The sequence below is a fragment of the Cornus florida genome, unplaced genomic scaffold, assembly GCF_030987335.1.
Source record: "Cornus florida cultivar Cherokee Brave unplaced genomic scaffold, ASM3098733v1 CherokeeBrave_3.0.0_Hap2_Chr08, whole genome shotgun sequence".
Classification (NCBI taxonomy): Eukaryota; Viridiplantae; Streptophyta; class Magnoliopsida; order Cornales; family Cornaceae; genus Cornus; species Cornus florida.
The window spans coordinates 14,920,927-14,944,358 of NW_026775578.1; the positions used below are offsets into that span (position 1 = coordinate 14,920,927).

Here is a 23,432-nt window from a genome sequence, read left to right on the forward strand (position 1 = left end):
CTTTGAGGAGTGTCACCTAATTTACTACTGTTAATTCAAGTATCTGCAATGATAATAAATTTAAAATAAAAGAATTTGAAGGAAATAGAGAATCGAACTTTGAATTCAATCAATTAGGAATGGGTAAAGCCAGTTGAGAGTATCCATTAAAAATGGACTGTCTACTCTTCATTTTCTTTAAACTAACGTTAAAGTTTTAACAAAATTTCATCCATCGACAATTGATACTAAATAGTTATTTTATTATTATTTCATAAAATATTAAGTATTAGAGGCCTAGGGGATAAAAGAGACTAGAAATGGGCCTTAGAGTTCTGGTTATTTATGTGAATAAAATTTACAAAACGAGTATTAGTTATTAGGGCTTTTGAATTTCATTTCACCACTTGCAAAATCCAGGCCCAACTCCAAACAGATGGTTCTGATTATCATCAACGAGCTGTCGTACACATTGCAGACGATGCACCTCAGTTGCACGGAATCGTTGGTTCCCAAGAGAGGGTGAAAATTGAACGCAATGGACACACACGCGTGACTGTGTATGTGTGTCCCCCCAACTCTCGACTCTCACGATCACCTGCAAGTCCAAAGTCTCAACTCCATAACCCCGATCGTTCCTTCATTCCTTCAAACACAACCAGCACTCACTATTCTAGAGAGAGAAAGCATAGAGAGAGAATCGAATTGCCATGAACGCATGCCTCGCGATCGATCATCATCATCATCGCCGTCGCAATGATCAACAACACCAACAACAGCAACATCCAAGGCTCGATGTCACCTTCGTCGACTAACAACGCTCAATCTCAAGGCCTTAAAACCCACTTCAAAACCCCCGAAGGCCGTTACAAACTGTATTGCGAGAAAACCCACCCCGCTGGCCTCCTTCCCTTCGCTCATGGCAAATCCGTCACTCAGGTCACCTCTCTTCTCCTAGGGCAATTACACATACATACACATATTTTATATACACACTTACTCACTACAGATGGATTATATATATAATGGGTATATTGTTGAAATTGATTTGGAATGATTGGAATTTCTTTGTGATTTAGATAACCCTAGCGCAGCTCAAGGACAAGCCGGCACAGGCGGCGCCTCCGCCAAGCTCAAGCTATGGTGCGAGCAGCGGAGTGAGGTTTGTGGCGGCAAAGTTTTTAGGTGGCAGCAATGGCGGACGAGCGCTTAGTTTTGTTGGAGGAAATGGTACCAGCAAGGCTAATGGTGGAGTTAGTAGGAGTGGTACACTGGGAGGGTTGAATGGTGGTAATTCTTTGGTTAATTCGAATTTTGATGGAAAAGGGACTTATCTGATATTCAATCTAGGGGATACCTTATATATCAGTGACTTCAATTCGCAGGATAAGGTAATTTGATGTTGTTGACTCTAGTTATGACAATTGGTTGCTTGTTTTGGTTTGAATTTTTTGGTGAGCTGATTAATTTTTCATGTGTAGGATCCGATAAAATCCATACATTTTAGTAATTCGAACCCCATTTGTCATGCTTTTGATTCTGAAGCTAAGGATGGGCATGACTTGCTAATTGGATTGAACTCTGGGGATGGTAATTTTTTTTTATCATTTTGGGTTCATTATAATGTAAATTGAAGGATGAATTAGCTGTATGACTTTATTTGCATTGATTTTCCTTCTTGTAGTCTACTCAGTATCTTTGAGACAGCAACTGCAAGAGGTTGGAAAGAAGCTCGTTGGTGCCCAACATTACAATAAAGATGGTTCTATAAACAACAGGCAAGGCATTAATTATTATGTGTGTATTTTGCTTCTGTGATTCCTTTGTTTTGATTATGAGAAGAGTAATGATAGACAAACCCAGCACTTCAACCAAAGTGTTGGGCCGAACGCTTGGTCCCACATGAAGGTATCCCATGGAGGGATGCCCAAAACTTCGGTTGAAGTGTTGGGCTTGTAAAGCGTTTTCCTTATGAGATACAGTTGCTACAAAATGGCTACCCTGCTCAACTATTTCTGTGTAAAATGGTAAAAAGAAAGTTGATGGATATGTTCTGTTGAACCTTCTCCAATATCGTAAATTGAACAAATTGAAATTCCTTCTTACTTTTAGTTGCTAGGACTGTTACTGGCTCAAGTATTGTTGGGGAGGGGTTCTTGTCATTACTGTTCAATTAAATTTGCCTGTAGATGTGGTAAAGAATTTTTTTGATGCCACACTGTTTCTGTAGAAATTCTAAAGGACCTTCCTTATTTATTAGTTCTATTGCAGTATACTTTCTATTTCACTGGATTTTATTCTTTTTTCCTAATTAAAAAAATGGTCATCACCTGCAATATAGCTGTTAAATACATTATGAAACAATTAAGGAAAAACTAATTTTCATCTCAAATAACTATAGGATAAGTGGATTGAAGCTGAGTGATGGACGTTTAGGCCCTCGATTTAGCATAAGTGGCCAGTTGAATTTGATTAGGTGTTTCACCAATAATTATTTAAGTTTAGAAATTATTCCAAGACGGTGATTTAGTTCTTTGAAGTGATCGAACCTCGTATTACTTTTGTTTCAAGTTAAAAGAATAAAAATGGAGGCAAAAGAGACAGCTACCCACTTCTTGAAAATCAGTTTCTACCATCGTGCTATTTTTTTTCCTCGGCTAAAATAAAAATAGAAGACCCTAAACTCTTGTTAGACAAACACTTATCCTGAAAGCTTAAAACTATTATGAGCTTGATATAAAATTTTCCCTTTCTTAACAATTTTAACTTTTGGAGCAATCGGTTGTTAAATTCCATTCTAATTATATAATACATCCATGTGTTGATCACTCATGACTTCAAGTCTGGCCATATGAAAGTATGTTATACTTAAGTTAGATCCCCCTGTGACAGTTTAAACATTTTGGGTGAGTGGTTGTTGAATGACTCTAAGCTCTTAAAAGCAGTTTAATTTATTCAAAACTTTATTTTTTTGAGAAAATCCTAACTTTTGTGCAACTGATTGTGCAGGTTGTATATGTATTTTCTTACTTTATAGTTTGTCTTTTTTATTTTGCCATTGCTGATGCTTTTCTTAAGATAAAATCCTCAACTTCACAGAAATGACATTAAGAATATCATAGCTCTTTTTTTCCCATCTTCTTTTATAAAAAACCCATCTCTAGCAAAAATTTTCTTCTCATGTATTGTTGGTGCTTCAAAAAGAGTATTTATCTTGAGTATGCTTTGAGTGACATGGCACTGATGCATCATGTTTTTTGGCAATTCGTGGTGAAGATTGATTAGAGAAATTATTTGGTGGCTACACCTCTAGAAATGGAGTATATCAAAAGAATAAGTATTTTCTTTATAAATTTGTGTAAACCATAAGCTTTTATCAGTGGCGTATTACTTCACAGGATCTGCTATTTCAAATTATGGTATAATTAGGTCATTTTATGTTTTGAACTGGATATGTTGATTTTATATTGCAAGTACACATGTTTTTTTTATATCTAGTTGCTAGTTTGAATGTGCAATCAACTAGCTATTTTCAACAGCCGTTGTACTAGTATCGCATGGATACCCGAACGCGAAGGTTTCTTTGTTGTTGCTCATGCTGATGGAAACTTGTTCATATATGAAAAGGCAAGCCTTGAATTTCTGTACATATATGGATATCTGTACCTTGTCTTCCTTAGTTTCATGTTCCACACTACTTCATGAATATAAATGTAATTTTATTCTTAATTATTTTAGAATAAGGACGGCAATGGTGATTCTTCCTTCCCAGTCATCAAGGATCAAACTCAATTTTCTGTTGCACATGCACGATCGAGTAAGGTAATTAGTTTTAATGTTCTGGCAGTGTTTTTTAGTTACTGTTATGGATAAATACCTAATCATGTAGTTTATTGCTATCTAATTTCCTTCTTTTCTTCAATTTTGTTTTTTTCCCCTGAATATCTTTTCTTCAATTTTGGTGTTTAGAATTTGTTGAAAAGAAGTTGAATTGTTGCACTAGGGCTCAAACAATAAAAATATTAAAGGACCTTAGTAAAACTTTTAAAGTAATTAGTATTATTTTCATATGACAAAAATTCAGTTATTATTATTGGTGGTAGTAATGAGCATTATTCTCTTTTTATTTTATTTTTTGGTAATATGTTTTACTGAATTTCCTCCCAAGATGTGACCTGAGAATGAGATCCTTTTTATTGCCCATATATATGCCTCCATATTTTCCTGATGGATAATGCCTCATCTATATGAGGAGAGGTTTGAATACTGATTCGGTTGTGATGTCAGGATTTTGTTTGTCCTTCTCGTTCCAATATCTTTGAAGATCAATTAAGGGCTTCATTTATACTCGATATGTGGGATCTCTCAATGGCATTGAAGGGGAACTTCTAAGTTTTTTGGCCTAACGCTAGTTGCTATTTTTTGACCTATCATAAATTGTTATAACTTTATTTTATGACTATATCAACTCATTGATAGTCAGTTTGAGTGTTATTTCCATTTTCTTTTGACTAAAAAAGTATAAATAGTATTCTATTATTATGAGCTTTTAAGTGATAGAATTCTTTATGTGATAACTTCCAACATAATGTTGCTCACTTCTCTTGTTTTGGAAATTGATCTGAGCAGTACTTGTGAACTGAACAAAAGATTAAACTTAATGATCATTTAGCAAATGGGAATTTATGATTGTTCGACTCATTTTATGTGTACTTTTTTTTAGTTGATCTTGGAAATTTAATAGAAGTATATGGGTAGTCTTGAGAAGCTTAGGTTGATTATGCAAAGTTAATTTTCACCTGGTTATTATACGCAACATGGACGGGTAAATTAATGGAAAAAGAAAACTTCTGCATAAATTTTGGCGTAAATTGTTGCTTGAAAAACTTGGAATAACTATGAGACACCTATTTCCTTAAAATTTAATATTGATAGTGTCACTTTTTAAATCTGAAATCTTGCAAATAACTTGTTTATTGCATGAAAAAAAAAAAAAAAAAAAAAGGAAGAAGAAGAAGAGAGAGAGAGAGAAGAATTTGTGAGGATTGTGAAAACTATCTGTCAATACAACTCACTCACAATACATGAAGATGTTTTCTTTTGAAATATTACCATTAGAATGTAAACAATTATTTGCAATGCTCAAAGCAGGTTTGGTATCGACAGGCATGTAACGGTAATTCAATAATAAAAACTATGTTGGTACATCATTGAAAACATTGAAGTCATACGTTACAACCCATAGTAATTGAAATTAAGTATGTGATATTATTTATATGGCTAAGAATGATTAGTTACTAGAGCCAATAATGTTTTTTGCGTAGTTAGTATTTTTTATTCGTTTAATTTTCTTTTTCCCTCGATTAATGGGGACTACACTGGCTAATGACTCTTATAGTCATGTTACTTATCCAAAAAAAAAAAAAAAAAAAAAATTGAGTCTTATTGTCATGTTATTGATAATGATAACCAACTGCTTAACAAATGCTTCAAATAACTGGGTAATAGTTCTTCGCTTATGTCTTAACTCTTGAGACCCTGATGAGTTGCTGGAATGAGGTTATTGAATTTCTAAGTATCTACTCTAACCATGTTACTTTAAATTGGTTTGGTGACTGCCCAGACATCTATGCGGTAATTTAGTTTACATTAATTTTCATATAAGGCCGCCCTTTTAAATTGTGCATTCCTAAGATTCATGTTCATATAGTACTGAGATTTATGTGTATCAAAATTTTATATTATTATATTCTTAAATTAGTTGAGAAAAAAAAAAAGGAAACGTGAATAGTTTACCTACCTCACCATCGTCATTCGTTCATGATTTATTTGCAGAGTAATCCAATTGGTAGATGGCATATTTGCCAAGGTTCGATTAACAGCATTGCTTTCTCAACTGACGGGAAATATCTGGCAACTGTTGGGAGAGATGGTATTGCATTGATCTGCTACCCTTATAAATTCACAGATATATACCAACAGTTCATGGGAGCTGATGACTTATTGTAGGTTACTTACGAGTTTTTGACTACTCAAACGAGCAATTGATTTGTGGTGGGAAAAGTTATTATGGAGCTCTTCTATGCTGTGCCTGGAGGTAATTAAAAAATAAATAATTGAACATTTCCTCACTTTAAAGATTGATTATTACTCAAAGTTTCTCTTGTTTCTGATCTCCATTACATTGTCCTCATATCATGCTAGCAGCCCTCTTATTTTTATTTTTAGAGCACCATTAAAATCTTTAAAGAAGATCATATTTTGACTTTTTGGATGCTTGCCTCAGCCCGGATGGAAAATACATTTTAACTGGTGGTGAAGACGATCTCGTTCAAGTTTGGAGTATGGAAGACAGAAAGGTAGTAGCATGGGGTGAGGGGCACAATTCATGGGTAAGGTTTTGGTTTGTCGATTCTTGATTAGAGATTTGTTTGTGTGGCCATCTTACATAATTTTGACTGGTTGGATTGCAGGTCAGTGGAGTGGCTTTTGATCCATATCGGTCACAAACATCCTCAGAAGAGTCGGGGGAAAATGTCATGTATCGATTTGGTTCTGTTGGCCAGGTATGTCATGTTTCCTTCTATATTTCAGCAGTCACCCTCTTATAAGCCTAGCTGATAGGAAAGTAAAACTCAGTAGATCACTGCCTAAGATGACATCATCACCATGATAACCACCTACACATGCCACCCCTTATAATCTTGTTAAGTTAACAAATGGTAAAATCATCATCATCCACTGTTACCATGCCTCTCATCCAGAAAGTAATAATAACGATAAATTTTTTAAAAAATAAAAAATGAAGGGACAGATTGGAGAAATCCTAGACTGGACCATCATTCTGTGTCTGTTTGTGTATTCTTTAAGATATTAACTAGAAGCATAAGTTTAAAAAAATAAGTAGAAGTGTAAGTGCATCTTCATAGTATAGTTTGAGCCTTTGAGCAATTGTACATTATTCAGCATTAACTTCTTTGGTTTCTCGTTTCCGTAAGAAAAAAAAATAAAGATGCTTTAACTTTGTTCTCTAATTATTTTAATCACCTTCATCCATTAGAATGAGAGGTCTCTGAGGAAGGAGACTGCAGTGAGTGGAACTGAGGTCAATGTGGGATCTATAAAATGCCCTAGGTTGAGTGCCTCTCTCTAAAACTCTCAAGCAACTGATTATGTAAATATTACTTTTATATGTTGTGGTGTTACTGACACTTGGTGGTCCCATTGGTCCAATCCTATATATATTATTACATTAGCATGTTCCCAACTTTTTCATTTTGAATTTGTAAATTTGAAGAAATCAATGCCGTCTTCCTTCCTTTTTCATCCTCCCTGAGAACCTCTATTTTTTGACAGAAAAATAATTGAAAAAACCTTCTAATCTCTCGCACCCACTGTTTGACATCTTTCTTTTCAGCGTTACCCTTCTCTAGCCTCCATCTCTCTCTAACCATCTCTTGAAGGCTAGTATTATTTTATGCTATATGATTTGGGCTATTAATATTTTCTTATTTTATTAGATCAGGGTATGTTTGTGTTATCATTTCATCACATAAATTCTATTAGAGTAGGTGTCTAACCTCTTCTGGGTCAAAGTTCATAGGACCCACCTACCAGTGCTATTGAAGCAATACGTCTGGCTATAATCGGACAATTCCAAAGAAATGATAAGATATGGGCAAGAGTTCATGTGAGAATTTGGTCCTAGCTAGTAGAACAAGTATGCCAATATCTCCATTCATATTTCCTGAACTTTAGAGTTCTAAAAATTTTACATAACATCTCTCTTCCTAGGCCTTCCCTTTTTGTCATAATAAATTAGGCCTTAAAATAAAAAAGTAAAATTGCCTCTTAAGTTTAGCTATACATCATCTCTCACCCTAAGTCACATAAAGCGGGAGTGGGAGTGAGAGCGAATTCAAGAGCAGGAGCACGAAAGCGGCAAAATTAAGTCACAAATAGCGAGAATGCTAGCGAGAGCGCGCTCGGAGCGTGAGAGCTGGAGCGCGCTCGGAGCGTGAGAGCGGCACCCGTTGAGAAGGATTGTGTGACTTAGACTTTCACCATCTTTTGAAGGTTACCAATACTTTATGCTCTTATAGATTAGGATCCTTGTTTATTACCTATTGCTGTAGGTAGGAAGTTAATCGTATTTTGTTTTTGTGTTATTATTGTTTCATCTCATAAATGCTATTAGATTTGAGTTTGTCCTTTTCCTCTTAATTTAAGGTTTCATATTTTAAGCTGCCACCACGTCTGTATATATTCAAATATTGGGCAATGATATTAGATTAGGGTTTATTTCACGCTATAAAAGCATCAGTTTCCAAGCACCTCCGTCGATGATGCCTCTTTTTGCCTCTATCCCCACAAGGACCATGCTACCTAAATAAGAGGTATATAACTATCGCCCCACCACATTCCTTTCACCACCGTTATTATCAAGGTTCCAAATATCAAATGATGTTGATGCATTTATGAGTTAGAAAATAAACCACAATCTAATATTAGTGCTCCCGGAAATGCAAATAAATAAAGCAGGCAGCATATAACAATGTATCCTAACCAAATAGCATACTTAAAAGACTCTAATCTTGTAGCATTTATTAGATGCAATAGTACGGTGCTCATAACCATATTCTAATAATAAAATAATAAGAACTTATCAAAAATAATAATAATAATAATAAAATAATAAAAACCAAAAACCATAACTAATACTAACCTTGAAAAATATGATCAAGAGACGGCAGGGGTACACACTGTCTCTTTCCTCTCATCTCACCTTCCAGCCTTCTCTCTCTTTTTTTCATCTATTAATCATTCATTATAAATAGTATCTACGCTATTTTACATTATTAACCAAACACAAACAATTATTTTGAACCATTAATCACACAAATGTATTTACTGGGAAAAAAAAAAATATACAGAAACATAATCCTATCAATTAAACAGCAATGTCCAATCATCCATACAACTCGCTGTTGCCAGTCGCCCCCCTCTCCACTCGGCAACTCCCAGTCTCAGCTCTCTCTTGTACTGCTCGATACTCGCTGCCCACTCCTTCTGATCAACCACTCCAGCCATGGCAGCTATGGTTCTGACCAGATCGTGTGTACTCTCCTCTCTCAAAAAAAAAATTATATATATAACATGTATATGTGTACATATCAATGGAGAACTTTGTGATCTCTATCTATCGCTCACAACTCTCATGGGTTTCTCTATTTTCACCTACAACTGAAACTTCTTTCTGCCTATGTTATCTCTCTATATTTATGTCATCTTTGCATGTTTCTTTTTTCACTTCTCTGGATGATCTCCTCCTCACTGTTTTGTGGTTTTTTCATTGTGGTGCTCTTCCTCTGCACCCATTCCTTCCCAAAATCTATATAGACAGACATATATAATCCGGTGCTCCTTAAACGAGGTGGGATGGAGCAGGGAGGGCTCATTGATTTTTTTCCCGGAACAGGGATGTTATTTTACTCCCAACCCATCCTGGGTTTGGGACAGAGATGGGATAAAATAATTTTAGACGAGGCGTGGTATAGGGTTTAGTCAAACCCGTCCTGAACCCACCCTATTGCCATCCCTACTTCCATTAGAAGCTGCTCCTGAATCAATGCATAATTGGTGTTTTGAGGCCTCATATTTCACTATGGTAACTTTTCAAAGTCAGGTTCAATTAGAGTGATTGTCTTGTACAGAGAAGGCATTTGTTTTTGTTGTGGTTTAGTTTTGTTTATATTCTCTAGTGATGTTTTCTCAAAAGTCTAATACAAGTAAATCATACGTGCGCGAGTGGTTCCTTTTTATTGGTTCATCAGTGTAATCACAAAGAAGACAGTTGATCCATATAATTTATGTCCTCCTTTCTTGCATCTTTTAATGCTGATTTGGTCCCTTCTAGCTATTCTGAAATTCTATCTTAATACGGATGCATTATTGATCAGGATACTCAGCTGCTTCTTTGGGACCTGGCGATGGATGAGATTGTTGTGCCACTACGGCGATGTCCACCTGGTGGGTCCCCTACATTTAGCCCCAGAAGCCAGTCTTCTCATTGGGACAGTATAATCCCAGTGGGCACTCTCCAACCTGCTCCAAGCATGAGAGACGTTCCAAAGCTGTCGCCACTAGTTGCGCACCGAGTTCATTCTGAACCCCTTTCTGGCTTAATTTTTACCCAGGAGGCTGTCCTCACTGCATGTCGGGAAGGGCATGTAAAGTTTTGGATGAGACCTGAGCACTCAGAAAGTCAGTCAAGCAACTCAGAAGCCCTTCTAAGTTCTAGTTTAAAGGAGAAAACATTATTGCCGAACAAAGTTAGCAGCTCTAGTTACAAGTAGTAGTTAAAAGTGGGGTTGCCGAAAAGCACATTCATAGAGTTGAGTCTATATAACCCTTTTTCACTTTTGAGTTTATGTTGCTTTAACTCAATCATGTCCATTGGGTCCAGTTCATAATTTATGTGCAGTGATATAAGTCAACTGGTTCTGTTTTATAAGAGTAACATTCTATTTATCTATTTGAACTTGAGAAAGAAGTATACAAGTGAGCATACGCAAATTATGCAAAGTTGCTTTTGCTGTGGGAATAACTTGATCTGGTCTGGACTTTATCGTCTATTTAAATTTTTCACTGGGATTAGTCCAGGGTAATTTTGTTACAGTGGAAATCATGACTTTCAGCTTATGTTCTTTGTGGATTTATCAAATTGGTTTTACTTGGAAGTAATCTGGTGAAAAAAGATAACCACTTGATGTTTTTCGGGCGGCATTTTTCTCTTGGAACTGTGTTTGTAATGCAGGGATGTGGAATTCGGAGTGTTTGGAATCAATGAAATTAAAAATGGAATTGGATTTCATGAGATATAAAATCTGTCCCCTGAAATTTCATGAAAATTGATGGAAATTGAAGAGATTTGTGAAGTAGTTTATGCTTTGTAACTTATCCAATTTGTATTTTCTTTTAGTGAAATATGATATTGTAATTTTAATTAATAAGGATAAAATGGTAAAAGAAATGTTTCATTTATAACTAGATTCTAACTTACACGAACACAAATGCGATTTTATTTTGAATCTAATCCCGTTTCTTTTCCTTTTTCGGATCTAACTTTGCTATGCGAGTTTACAATCCAACTTTGCTATTCGAGTTTACTAGTCAAATTATCATCGTAGAGGACTCAAACATGAGCTCAAATTATCACCGGAGAGGGTTTGCTAGCCAAATTATCATCTGAAAAATTACCATCGGAAAGGACTCAAACATGGACTCAAATTTACCCCCGCAGAGGATTTACTAGCCAAATTATCATTGGAGAAATTACCATCGGAGAGGACTCAAACATGGGCTCAAATTACCTTATGAGTGCACTCAAACACCGGCAAATCTACTTGATGAAATAGACAGTCAACCAACTAGCCCACTGAATAATGCCCAATCATCATCATCGGAGTTCAAGTTAAGAAATTTGTATACCAAACATTATCGTATTACCTATACCCAAGTGCAACCCTTTCAACATTTTGGTTTTGGGCCCTTAAGACGATTCCATTCAGAGTGATAATATATACAACTCAACCAATTCTTAATCCAATTTTGTTGGATTGGTGAAATGATTTTTGTTTTGCTATTCTTTTCGAATAAGAAACTATACTCCATCATCTTAAATTAAATGACCACTTTTTTATTTTTATTTTTTTATTTTTAACATTCTTATATTAAACTTATAAACATCCTTATAAACATCCTATGAACTCATTATGAACATATTTAATAATTCTTTCACTATTAATACAATAAAAAAATATTAAACTCATATTTTTTGATGACCACAAGTTAAATATATATATATTTACTTGAAATTTAACCATGCATTCGCGTGAGCGCGTTTAAACTATACAGGTATATAATTTCCACCCTTTCAGAGAAACCACGAGTTCCTTGCAATGAAGAGAAGCCAGACCCAAAGAATTTCAACCAAAAAAATAAAATAAAATTTGCGATCTCAAATTAACAAAACTACGCTTCTAAGTGACGGCCAAACAATAATTTGGCAACCATGAAAACCGTTATATTGAATTGGTTGATCAAATTTTTGGCTTCCCAAACTTAACAAAGCAAATAAAATGAACTCTAGAGCAGAAAAAAGGAGGATGAAAAGTAAGCATTTGCATCATAGACAACAATACATGGAGTTCATTCAATCTACCAACTGCACCGTCTCACCAGCCATCTCAACGCAGAAATCCACCAAAATCTGTTCTTAATCTGGCAATCGGTCAACGGTGACAAGCATATGGTATTGTAAGCATGAACGGCAGCATAAAGGAATAGTGAATGTGTTCAAATAGGGAGACGTAATAATACATGATAAACGGAACCATTCTCCAACCGGGAAAGAAGAGCTTCCGTGCTTTAACCATGAAGAGCTGCATCATACTCCTCAGTGCAGGCACAATGTCAAATTAGCCAACGAGACCCACATTTAAGTAGTTCAAGCAATACAAGGGGAGAATCATCTTCTCCAGGTCCCAGCCTAGTCACATCTCGGTTGAAGGCATTTCTGCCAAGGCATCCTCAGCTTTCACTTTCTCAGGAACAAAATCTATAAGCATAGAAAGTAGCACAAGCAAAAGTTTAAGTAATAGCGGTGCTATATCAGATATCAAATAGGAGTACAAAGTCAGTCGCCTTTTGAAATAAGACCACAACCAATACCTGAAAGGAAATCAAATCTCTTCCGCTTACGAACTACTGATGCTGAAACAACAAAAAGGAAACATCGTAATACAGCTGTGATTAATGTAATAATGGCATTTGAAAAAACTCTATAGTGATCCTAAAACATCCAATCATGAGGACTTCAAGTGAAAAGTTAATAATTATTCGGTGAACTTGCTTCAAATCCATTTTCTAAAATAAAATCAGAACATGGTACTATGATCAGCATTGTCCCGTATATTTCGAAAGATTCACCATCAATTTCCGTGTCCAAAACTTTCCTCTAAATTGACTATTAAACTACACCATCTCAGTCAATCGAATTACAGTGGTGCTGCTGGAGCATATGAAAAGATATAGTTGGCTAAAGCTCATCCAGATGTCAAAAATACTTCCAGAATAACAGAATCATTACTCCCTTGTAATCTTATACAGCATTGATAGAGAACTTACATAGGTGCTGGTAACCAACATGCTTCTTACGATCCAGAAAAGAACAGGCATATGCCTCCTTAGAAAATAGTTCAAGAAACTTCTCCTGCAACCATAAGAGAAAACAAAAAAGAATGAGGGGGATAACAAGAATGTAATGGAGGGGCAAACTATACAAAGGAGGGGGAAAACAAAACAAAACTGTACCCATCCAGTACCAAACACAAAAAAATAACTTCCATGAATACTCATGAGTTTTTCCATGTAAAACCAGGCAACATGTTATCATTTCCCAAATATTTTATCACATAAACCACAAATCCTGCGAGGCACAATATTGAAATTAAGGAGTCAGTTCAATTTCAAGGCAACTACTTCATGCAAATAAACTATTTTCCTCCCAAATATTTAATGAAGTTCCAAATTTTGGCATTAAGTAAAATTTCGCATTGTGTCCTATTTGTGTTTCTCATATCATTTCTTGTATCCAGTTTCCATCCAGGAGACTACAAGGATTGAGACCATGCCCTCATCAAATAAGAAACACAATTTCTCCTATGATTAATCAAGCATAAAAAATGGGCATCCTAGCAAATTTTAGTAAGAAAAAAAAAAACCTTGATAGGTTGATTATTTTGGCTTTTCTGCTTTTTTTTTTTTTTTTTTTTAGTTTTCTATTTCCAATAGCTGATACTACTTAGTTCAATGCTAAAAACTCAGATTGGCAGGCATAATTATACAATTTTCAATTCTAATAGCGATCACTTTGTGTGAGAAAATGCCTTAGGTGTGTCTCCTGTCTTCCAGGCACAACCTGTACTGGAGAGGCAGATTAGCTGTCCTTTACCTTTCCTAATTCAATTCGAAATTCTTCACCAACATTTGTTTTAGAATTTTGTAGCCGGTTAACTGCCTTGCAAGGAATTCCTTACTCAAAATTATGAGAATGTGGCATAGCCAGAGTGAATGCTCTTTACTTTCTTCCAAGGTTGTGGCAACTTTCTACTCCTCCGAGCTGTCTGATTGTATCTAAAATGTCTTCAAGCATCTGGCTTCACCACCCTTCCTATTCTCTCCTTCTTCGGCACTCCTAAGCCATAATAGACCTGACCTCTATTTCTTGCTTGTTTAGTATTGCTTTGGTTTCGGCCTATCTTTCAAGTGCGGAAGCTACCGAAACTAAAAGAAAATGAAGGATGGAAGAAGGCATTAGCATTAGAAAGACTAAAGACGCATTCCAAGCCAACTACAATACAAGTCATAAGCGATAGCGAAGCCAACCCTAATAGGCATTTTTATGTTGAAAACTCCAAAACTAGCTATCTTAAGGCAAACACATCACATAAGCTATTTGAAAGACACACAGATGCTTCAGACTATGTCATGTGCAGTGTGCTAGTACAATAATTTGCTTTATGTATAAGCCCTAGACAGTAATACATCCTAAGAGCGAAATGATTTAATACTGTAAGCAAAGTGTTGCTGTTTCCACTGATTTCAGGGTTCCAAGCACTTGAACATAAATTCCATAAAAACTCAAGAAATTTTCCAAGTAAAACCAGGCAACTTGTTATTGTTTCCCAAATATTTGTCACAAATACTAGAAGTTCTGTGAGACACAATATTGAAATTAAGAGGTCCGTACTTTGCACAATGATAAAAGTTTCACCTGTCAAGCATGAAAACATAGGTTCTAGTTGAAGGCAACTACTTCATGCAAATGAACTAGTTTCCTCCCAGATTTTTAATGAACTACAGATTTTCACATAAAGTAATTTTTTTGCACTTGTGTCCTCCTTTTGTTTCTCATCGTTTTTTGTATCCAGTTTCCATCCAGGAGACCACAAGGATTGAGAGCATGACCTCACCAAACAAGAAAGATAGTTTCTCCTAAGATTGATTGGTTGATTATTTAGCTTTTCTGTATTTTTGTTTTTTTCTCTATTTCCATTAGGGGCTACTACTTGATTCGATGCTAAAAACACAGGACTGGCAAACATAATGATTCAGATTCAATTCTAATAGCAGTCATTTTGTGTGAAAAAAATGCCTTAGGAGTGTCTCTAGTCTTCCCCTTCCAGCACTCCCACAGGCACAACCAGTACTAGACAGGCGGATAATGTCCTTTACCTTTCCTAATTTAATTGGAAATTCTTCACCAACATTTTTTATTGTGTTAGAATTTTGTAGCCTGTTAACTGCCTTGCAAGGAATTAGTTACTCAAAAATATGAGAATGTGGCATAGCAAGAGTGAATGCTCTTTACTTTTTTCCAAGGTTGTGACAACTTTCAACTCCTCCCGAGTTGTCTTGTTGCATCTAAAATATCTTGAGCAACCGGCTTCACCACTCTGCCTGTTCGGCATTTCCCAGGCCATAATAGACCCGATCTTCTAATTCTTGTTTGCTTAGTATTGCTTTAGCTTCGGCCTATCTTGCAAGCATGGAAGCTATTGCAACTAAAAGAAATGAATGAAGGAAGAACGCGTTAGCATTAGAAAGACTAAAGAGGCATTTTGGGCCGCTAACAATACAAGTCATATACGATAGCATCGTAGCGAAGCCAACCCATATAGCCTAGGGGTGGCAAAAATCCCCAACCCAGTGGGGAACCGCCCCGCCCCCGCCCCATTTAAATCGGGTTTGGAGAACCGTTTACTTAAATGGGGTGGGGATGAAGGTTAAAAAAAAAAAACCGGTCGGTTGCGGGGCGGGGGCGGGGGACTAAGATCCCCGCCCCAAACCCGCCACTGCAACCGCCCCGTTTAACATGTTAAATTACTAATTTATCTACCCATGTTAATATATTTACCAAATTAACCTTTACTCTATATATATATAATGGAAACCCTACACTTCACTTCCATTTTGCTATTGAGGCAGCCATGTAACTCTAAGCTCTCTCTCAAACCCATCATTGAATATATGTGAAAATGCATTTTCTTATCTTCTCTGCTTACCCAGAAAAGGGGAAAAAAGCTTGTTTATTTCATTGCCTTCATTTCTTTCTATTCATATATATTTGGAATTGGATTGTTGAATGCAAACAGATTGGTTGCATTCTCTGAACTTGCCCTTTAGTTCTCCTGCACTCCACCATCTGGGCAAGCTCTTGGAGGCACCATTTGCTCGAAGCATACGTTTTGGAGAAAATTGGGATTGAGATCTTTGACTCTGTAATTGCTTTGAGCAGCTCCGCGATCTCTTCTCCGACGCGATGGGTTTTGACCTTCTGATTCTTGTAGATTTTGTAGTTTGCAGTTGCAGAGAGAGAGAGAAAGAGGGCAAGTTCAGAGCTGAGAACGAGAATAGAGATGGAGGCGATTGGGGAGGCTGAAATATATGGGTTTTGACCTTATGATTCTTGTAGATTTTGTAGTTTCAGTTGCAGATAGAGAGAGAGAGAGAGCGAGAGAGAGGGCAAGTTCAGATCTGAATGATTTGCCCTAATCGGTTATGGGGCGGGGGCGGGGGCGGGGGCGGGGGCGGGGGCGGGGCAAGTGGGGATGGGGCGGGGGCAGTTATGGGGATTAGAGGGAAAAAATGAACCGGTTATGGGGCGGTTTTGGGGATACCAAAATTAAACGGGGGCGGGGATGGGGAATGCAAAACCCGCCCCAAACCGCCCCATTGCCATCCGTACATATAGGCTTTTTTATGTTGGAAGGCCCCAAAAACTAGCTATCTTATAGCAAACAGATCACACTAAGCTATTTGAAGTTCACACAAATGCTTCAGACTATGCCATAGGCGGTATGCTAGTACAATAATTTGCTTTACGTATAAACCCTTGTCAATAATGCATCTAAGAGTGAAAGATTAAATACTGTAAGCAAAGAGTTGCCTTTCCACTGATTTTAGGGTTCCTATTTCAAGTGCAGCTTCCCTGTCTTCACAAAACCTACTTTGTATTCTTAGGGTTTGGATATTTATTCCATCACTACTTCTGCTTTATTTTGCAAGACTTGAAGATGTTCACATTCAATACCATCCAATGCCAAAGCTGCTCAATCTCAAACGAACAGAAACTAGAAGAATAACGCGCATTGAAATGATTGAGGAATTGATACAAACACCTTTTCCACACAATCATCAAACAAACAGGCTATATATAAATGTGTGTGTGTTTATATATATATATATATATATATATATATATATATATATCACGCAATTACACATACATAGAACATAAGTATGTAAATCAAGAACGAAAAGCATTCAAATTGGGGAATTTAAGTGCATATATGGCATACCGAAGCTTGATTTATGAGAAAAATGGCCTCTTGGGTGATGCGAATATCAGAATTATCGCCCTTTATGATCCGACTGATGCGATGCATAGGAAAGCGATACAATGCATTCGCATTCTCATTCTTCTTACTCTCACTGTTCTTATCCTCCTCCTTCTTCTTCTTCGTGTCCTCTTCCTCTGCTTCATCCTCATCATCATCATCATCTTCTTCTTCTTCTTCTTTTGCTTTATCGCTGCGTCGATTCGCGGTGAAACTGTTCTTTGCCTCTTCTTCTTCATCGTCTCCATCTTCGTCTTTGTTGTGTGAGTCTGCGCTCGAAGACGGTACAATCAGAACCTCTGGTTCTTCCTCTTTTTTACTATTTCCATTCTTTATACTACTATTACTCTTCTTCTTCTTCTTGCTCTGGTTCTGGCTCGGATTCTGATTCTTCTCTTTCGCTTTGGAACCCTTTCTTTCTCTTTTTCTCTCAGCTATTTTGTTGCTTGTCGTCATCTCTCTCTCTCTCCTCACTCTCTCTCTCTCTCTCCCTCTCTCTACGTTTGTGTTTTACACACCAAGTACCAGGGCACAATTTCTTGAAATGTTTGGACTGGGCCTATCATTACAAATTGGGCCATATTTTTGGGTCAGGCTTGTGGTCTCTCTCTGCGTCTCTGGTTTACACCCCTACGGACCAGGCCACAGTTCTCGATGTGTTTAGGCTGGGCTGATCATTTAAAATTGGGCCCTAATTTTGGGTCAAGGTTGTTGTTTAGAAGAACATATGGCAGGCCTATACATTTAAACTATATTATTTGGGCTGGGCTGATCATTTGAAATAGGGCCCTAATTTTGGGTCAGGCTTGTTGTTTAGAAGCATATATGCCTGGCCTATATATTTACATATTCTAAGGCCTTTCTATTTTTTAATCACAGTACGTTGCGACTGTTGTACTTAGTCGGTAGGATCAGGGGCACATTTTCTTGATGTGATTGGGCTGCGGGCCAGGGCTGATCATTTCAAATTGGGCCGTATTTTTGGGTGAAGCGTGTAGAAGCATCTTAAAATATATCACCTTAATCCCAACATATTAGGTTGCTACGTTTGGGAGCACCGAATTCTTGACTTGAATTTGAAATTGAATTTCGTTAAAACTTTGAAATAAATTTTCTTCAATCTTAAATACATCAGTGATCTCAAACGCAACAAATTAAAAAAAAAAACAAAAAAACGAAAATTGCTCAAAATTTGTCACCCTAATACAAAATACACTCACTAGGAGCATTTCTCTGACACAAACTTTCTAGTTTTATTTATCTTCTTAATTAAAATATATTATTTGCATGCTCAATATATATATATACATACAAATATTGAAGCACGCTACTACTTTTATGTTTATGATTTTTCTTAGACTTATGATAGGGTCTACTTGGAGGGCCGACCATAAGCCCAGAAGCATTACGCAGGTGAGATTCATGTGGGTTCTAATTAAAAACATCGAGTAGTGTTGATCCATTTGGATACAAGTTCGGTCCTCCGCTTTAGAGGGCCAACCATTTCTTTTTTTGTTTACGTTTTCTTTTCTTTCTTTTTTTTTTCTTTTTTTTTTTTAGAATCCTACATTTGCATGGTACCCATTACTATTATTATTATTATTATTTTATTTTTGTCTTTTTTTGTCTTTTCTAACTTATTTATTTGTTTATTATTAAGTGCTAAATCCATGATTAGCCCAAGTAGTACAATCCCAAGACATCAGCAATTCCACAAAGAAGCTAAATTACAAAGAATTTCAATTGTTGGGATAGGTGTGTCATCCACTATTTCAAGTCAACTATGTAGAAAAATAGTCACATTTTGGTTATCATCAAATTAAAAGTAGTTGGATCTTAAAATCTTCTGGTTGGAATTGGATGCCTTTCGTGTGTATTTCATTTAGTGTGTGTAGGTAATTTGTGAAGAGCATTACATGATAAGGACCACTTTTGTCCTTTCGTCCTACCGCCCCTAGCCCTTTCCAGCAATACCAAACCTAAAGCACCACCATAGTCAATTATGTCTGCAATTCAAGTACTAGCTCGTGGTGTCGCCTGTAATGCATTCAAACTCCAAATCTAGTGCTGTCAAGTTAACCACCTTCAAAAGTTTATGCCACCAATTCACTCTCCCAAGTCATTAAATGTGGGATAGTAATCAGAGAGTCTCATGCACAAGGTCCTTTTAAATTGAGGCAGCTCAAATGATGAAAATTGGACCATGATAGTGCACGAAACTTTCGGTCACTGTAGAGATTAAAAATGTTATTTTTTATTTTAAACTCGTGATCACAATGAATTAACTTTATTGTTGCATCAAGATCTGTTCTCATGTAAATGATGAAACTATCTTTAAAATTTCAATTGCTTTAACTTGCAACGTTTTTTTTTTTAAAAAAAATTGAATTATATTTTGCAACAACAACGATGAATGAAGTGGAACTCACACCCTCCAACAACAACTACGCGTAATTGATATTATTGTGATTTGTGACAGGGGATAGTAGTGAGATAGTGACGAGAGAATATCCTGCACAAGCTCCTTTCAAATTGAGACAGCTCATCATTTAAATGATGAAAATTGGACTACGAGAGTGCACAAAATTTTCGTCATTGTAGAGTTTGAAAATGTTATTTTTTGTTTTAAACTCGTGATAACAATAAATTAACTTTATTATTGCATCAAATCTCTCTTCATGTGAATGATAAAACTGCCTCTAAAATTTCGGTTGCTTATTTTATTGTAAATTGAATTATATTTTCCAACAACCAGAATGATGAATGGAGTTGATTACCTTGTGATTCGTGACATGGGATAACAGCTTGCAAGAAAATTAAGAATGGGAAATGACAAGGACACTGTAGTAATTAATCAAGAAATTGAATGCCCCCACGACACATTGAAAGTGACATTCGTTGTGGAATTGATGACACCATAACCATACATAAAATAATAGTTATTTAGTTGATTAACATTATTAGTCAATTATGCTATAATTTATTATGAGTCTATGACTAAGTTGTTAGCAAATTAGTAATCCTATCCTCACATTAAAAAGACTAGTGAGACCTCTGTTTGACCTTAAAAATACAGTATATTATATACAGACTTTTTGTATGTATATGTATATATGTCTTGCATGGTTTAGAGAGTAGATACCCTAGGAATGATTGAGATTAGCACTAGTAAATGCTTCACGCGCATGCCACACCAAAACAAATTAAAGCGCGTGTCAAACCTGCTATTATAAAAGTCAGTCCCTTACATGTTCAATAAGTGCAACCATATGAAATAGATCAGAGTGATATGGGAGAAAATTACCACTTATGTCCTATATGTGCGTGTCCAGGCCCCTAAATTAAAGATTACTTTCTTAAACTATTAATTTGTTACAATTAAGGACAAATTCATTACAAAAGACTATTTTACCTTTTGTTATTAAATTTGTTATTTCTTATTAAATTAATTTTTATATATTTCTCTTATTTAAATATTAATTATACCATTTACCTTAATTTTATAATTAGTATCAATTGAATATAAAAATGAAAAAAAAAAAAATTGTAGCTATCATTTTATAAAATGATTAACTTATTATAATAAAACTTATTATACTCAGCTTAAAAAAAAAAAAAAAAAAAAAAAAAAAAAAAACTAACTAATATAAAGAAATATCTTCTTTTTCAAACAATATTCACGAAAAATTAATAAATTACATAAATAAAAAATATCTTCTTTTTAATGCAATATATTCATGAAATATAAGAAATTACTTAAATTGTTTCAAAATTTTCTATTTAAGATTTTTATTTAAATAATTAATTTAAAAAATGAAAGGCAAACTTGTGTAAATTTAATGGAGAATATTTTATCAAATTAATATGAATTTTTTTCATAATTTATTTTAACAAGTAAAATATATCAAGTGTAATTCAATAAAAAATGGTATTATAGTCATTTAATGAAAAATAGGTAAGACAATGGGGCATTTTACAACTAAATGTGATAGTTTATGGGGTTTTATGCATAAAACATAGTTCAGGGGGTTATTTGCAAATTTAGACATAGTTGGGGAGAACACTTTTATTACAAAAAAAAAAAAAAAAAAAAAAAAAAAAAAAAAAAAAAACCAACTAGCCCAATGTGTTCAAATTGGGCTAATAATTAAGTTGAACCAACTTTCAAATTACTAACTATTGAATATTAATATATTAACAGTAAAGTAACAAGAGTCTTACAAATATAATATGTATATTTTATATATAAAAAAAATTAAAAGATACATTTATAATCGGGGCAGGGTCGGGCCAGAGTTATTACTAAATCCGCTCCCACCCCAAACCCGCTTCAAGTTTTCAATTATTTTATCATACCCGTCCTAAATCCATTTAAGGGCCACTAAATTCACCTCATTAGGGGTGGGGGCGGGGCAGAAACCCGCGGGGTTGGAGGAAATTGCCAACCAAAAGTGTGATTGATCAGACAACGCGGGCTTTCGGTAGACTTCATTCAACTCTTACAATCTCACCTCATTAGACACCACCTAGACAACCCCCCCCCCCCCCCCCCCCCCTCGCGTGCGTGCGCCGACACAAATTTTTTTTCTTTTCTTGAAGGAATATGACACAAATTTTCTGCCTTTTTTTTTATTATTGAAGGAATCATGGGCTGCTGGAATTAGGTTTGTGATACTTTACACACACATATATGCATGGGACAAGTGAAAAAAAAAAAAAAAAACACCCCTAAAGTATACTCTGCATAGCGCTTCTACCCCTATTTGAAAAAGTATGCAAAAAATACCTCTAATCTTTTTATATTGTGCAAAAATACTCCATCTCACATAAATTTGTGTTGTAATACCCGTTTTGCCATTTTACTCTTCTAAAAACGCCTAAAAGAGTATATATGCTACTAATCTCATAGTATATGAGTGTTATGTGTACATTACCTTATTTTTTATATTTTGTATTTCTCTATATATATATATATATCTCCAAACATTTTTTTTTTTTAAACTTTGAGATTTTTGGAATAAGGATTTGATTTTTTTGAAATTCCAGTTTACTTTTTTCTACAATTTTTTTTTTATTTTTTTTGTACCAACACTATTAAACAACAAATGAAAAAAAAAAAAATTCCAATATTAGTGTGCATTGGTTTTCAGGGTTTGGAAAAATTTTGTTTTCTTTAATTTGCACTTTATTTTTGTTTTTTATTTTTTATTTTTATCTTTATTTTTCTTTTATACTTTTCTTTTTATTTTTTATTTTTTTTCTTTATTTGTCTATTGTTGGCATCATCCAATAGTGTTATTTTTTGTCATTTTATAAATTTATTTATTTTTATATATTTTATAAAATGGTTCATTAAGGGTAATTTAGTTAACTTAGGATTTAAATTTGTCATAGGGGTGTTTTTTGCACAAGAGGGGCATCCTCTAATAGTGCCATTTCCAGTCATTTTATAAAATTATTTATTTTTATATATTTTATAAAATGGTTTAGTAAACTTAGTATTTAAAACACTTGAGTCATATGCGCACATAATTGGCTATGTGATTATTGTGATAATTTTGATACCAACTGTTGGGAAAGAAAATCTTGAATTCATTGATTAGTTGGTAATTGTTTGGTGGTGTATGGACACCGTGGGGGTGGTGGTGTTTCAGCCCATTTGAGTGTTTGGGATTGAAAATCACTGGAAGGGTAGTTAAATAAGGTGTGATGGGTCTACCACAACCAACCTACCTCCTGTACCGAAACACTATGTTCATTATCCTCTTCATCAAATTTGTATGATATGCAAATCAAGATAACAAAAAGAGAACCACAACAATATCAAAAATAACAACAGTATCACTCTTGATAACGACAGTATAAAAAATAGAGGTCTCTCGACTCTCTCCTCTGCTTCATGGAATTTCGATGGGCACTTGCTTGTCCTGGTTGGCAATCTGGGTTTGTAAAAGAAATAAAAATGGTGTGGTTTTGAGTTTGTCCTTTTAG

At 35.2% G+C, this 23,432-nt stretch overlaps 2 protein-coding genes across 2 annotated transcripts; one reads left to right on the forward strand and one right to left on the reverse strand.

Moving 5' to 3' along the window:
• Positions 1-520: 520 nt before the first annotated feature.
• On the forward strand, positions 521-10,663 carry LOC132269548 (uncharacterized). Its single transcript, XM_059770778.1, has 11 exons — positions 521-918; positions 1,059-1,370; positions 1,461-1,569; positions 1,664-1,757; positions 3,519-3,606; positions 3,718-3,801; positions 5,815-5,911; positions 5,989-6,076; positions 6,266-6,371; positions 6,453-6,545; positions 9,939-10,663. The coding sequence occupies exons 1-11, from the start codon at positions 736-738 to the stop codon at positions 10,332-10,334; spliced, it is 1,650 nt and encodes a 549-aa protein (XP_059626761.1). The 5' UTR covers positions 521-735; the 3' UTR covers positions 10,335-10,663.
• Positions 10,664-11,979: 1,316 nt separating this feature from the next.
• On the reverse strand, positions 11,980-17,952 carry LOC132269550 (DNA polymerase II subunit B3-1). The gene is made up of 4 exons (XM_059770781.1): positions 17,403-17,952; positions 13,168-13,252; positions 12,712-12,753; positions 11,980-12,598 (listed from the first exon to the last, which is right to left on the reverse strand). The coding sequence occupies exons 1-4, from the start codon at positions 17,895-17,897 to the stop codon at positions 12,534-12,536; spliced, it is 687 nt and encodes a 228-aa protein (XP_059626764.1). The 5' UTR covers positions 17,898-17,952; the 3' UTR covers positions 11,980-12,533.
• Positions 17,953-23,432: the final 5,480 nt, after the last annotated feature.